The sequence below is a fragment of the Miscanthus floridulus genome, chromosome 15 (genome assembly GCF_019320115.1).
Source record: "Miscanthus floridulus cultivar M001 chromosome 15, ASM1932011v1, whole genome shotgun sequence".
In the NCBI taxonomy this organism is placed as follows: domain Eukaryota; kingdom Viridiplantae; phylum Streptophyta; class Magnoliopsida; order Poales; family Poaceae; genus Miscanthus; species Miscanthus floridulus.
Genome location: NC_089594.1, coordinates 79620647 through 79622036, shown reverse-complemented (window position 1 = coordinate 79622036; position 1390 = coordinate 79620647). Strand labels below are relative to the sequence as shown.

The 1390-nt window shown below is 54.2% G+C and overlaps 1 protein-coding gene across 1 annotated transcript; it reads left to right on the top strand.

Moving 5' to 3' along the window:
* Positions 1–472: 472 nt before the first annotated feature.
* On the top strand, positions 473–958 carry LOC136507750 (uncharacterized). The gene has a single exon (XM_066502376.1). It carries the CDS (start codon positions 473–475, stop codon positions 956–958), a length of 486 nt encoding a protein of 161 aa, XP_066358473.1.
* Positions 959–1390: the final 432 nt, after the last annotated feature.

Below are 1390 nucleotides of genomic sequence, written 5' to 3'. Positions count from 1 at the left end.
AACCATTGAGCTATCACCTGATTTTGGAAAGTTTGAAGGAATTTATTCCTTTGAGTGATTATCTGTCCCTGCTTTGCGCGTAGGCCCTTCAACTCCCCGGCCACGCTAGTCGCGCGGTTCCCATGAAGAGCCATTGTTTTACCCGGTCCTTGGACTGGTCGTAGCCCTTCAGTTCCCCAAGAAGAGACACCGCGTTTACCCAAGAGTCCATCGGCTGCTCACGCCAGTTCCCAACGCAGGCGCGCTCTGTCTTCACAACGCAGGCGCGCTCCGTCTTCCGAGGGGTGCGAGTTATTGCACCATGATCAGTTCCACCCACCGACACACCTATATAAGCCAGGCCCCCATGCACACAGTCGGCCGCCATTGCACCACCGTGTGTCAAGAAAGCGAAGCACCCTTCCCACACATACCTCGCCTCGGCCCTCGACCCACCACCACAATGCCTCGCCGCTTGAAGACAACATGGGCGATGCTGAACCCGTCGTCCTCACGTCGCCCCCCGATGCCTCCACCGACGCCGTCGTCGTCCGAATCGGACCTCGAGGTGAACCTCGAGGACGATCCGAACCGTGAGACCGCATCGGAGGAGGAACCGGAACCTCTTCCGGTGGAGGAGGTCATCTTGAACTCATTGGAGATGGCTTGGAAGGAGGAGGAGGAGGACCGGCACCTCCGCGCCATCACACAGAAGGAGACCGACGACTGCATCCTAAAGCGCGTCGTCGAGATCTCCAAGGAGGAGCGCCACCTCCGCGAGGAGGAGGAGCGCTGCCGCGAGGAGGAGGAGGAGCGCCGCCGCCAGGAGGAGGAGACCGAGCGGCGTCTCGCGCGATGGATGCGGAATGGTGGCGCCGGCGTAGGGCTGAGCGAAAGAAGCACGAAGAGGAGCACCGGTGGCAGCAGGGGGACGACGCATGCGGCAGCACCAGCAGTAATTAGTAGCACTAGTGATTAATCTATGTCTTATGTCAATGTAATAATTTACTGGTGCTAAAAAAAACCGTGTCGTCGAATCCTTTGTTTGATCATCATCACCTTGGGTTGATACTTGCATTGCATGATTGACCTCATTTTATTTGCTTACATATTGGATGTTGCATTTTGTATGACCTCATTTTGCTTACATCGTTCCTTGGATTGTATGTGGCGATGCATCTTGGTCGTTGTCTCGTTGTCACAAAGACCGTAGTATATGATATGCTACGTACTGGAGATCGAGGGGGCCAACAGGACTGTTTCTCTTCTAGATAATACCGTATTGCAGCATGTCTGTCATCTGTCACATCACTGCCGGACCATTCTTTAAACCGGCAGTGATTTCCATGTAGCGGTTATAGCATAAGTAACTTATCTTTTCCACTTCTTTCGAATACCTCCTACTAGCTCA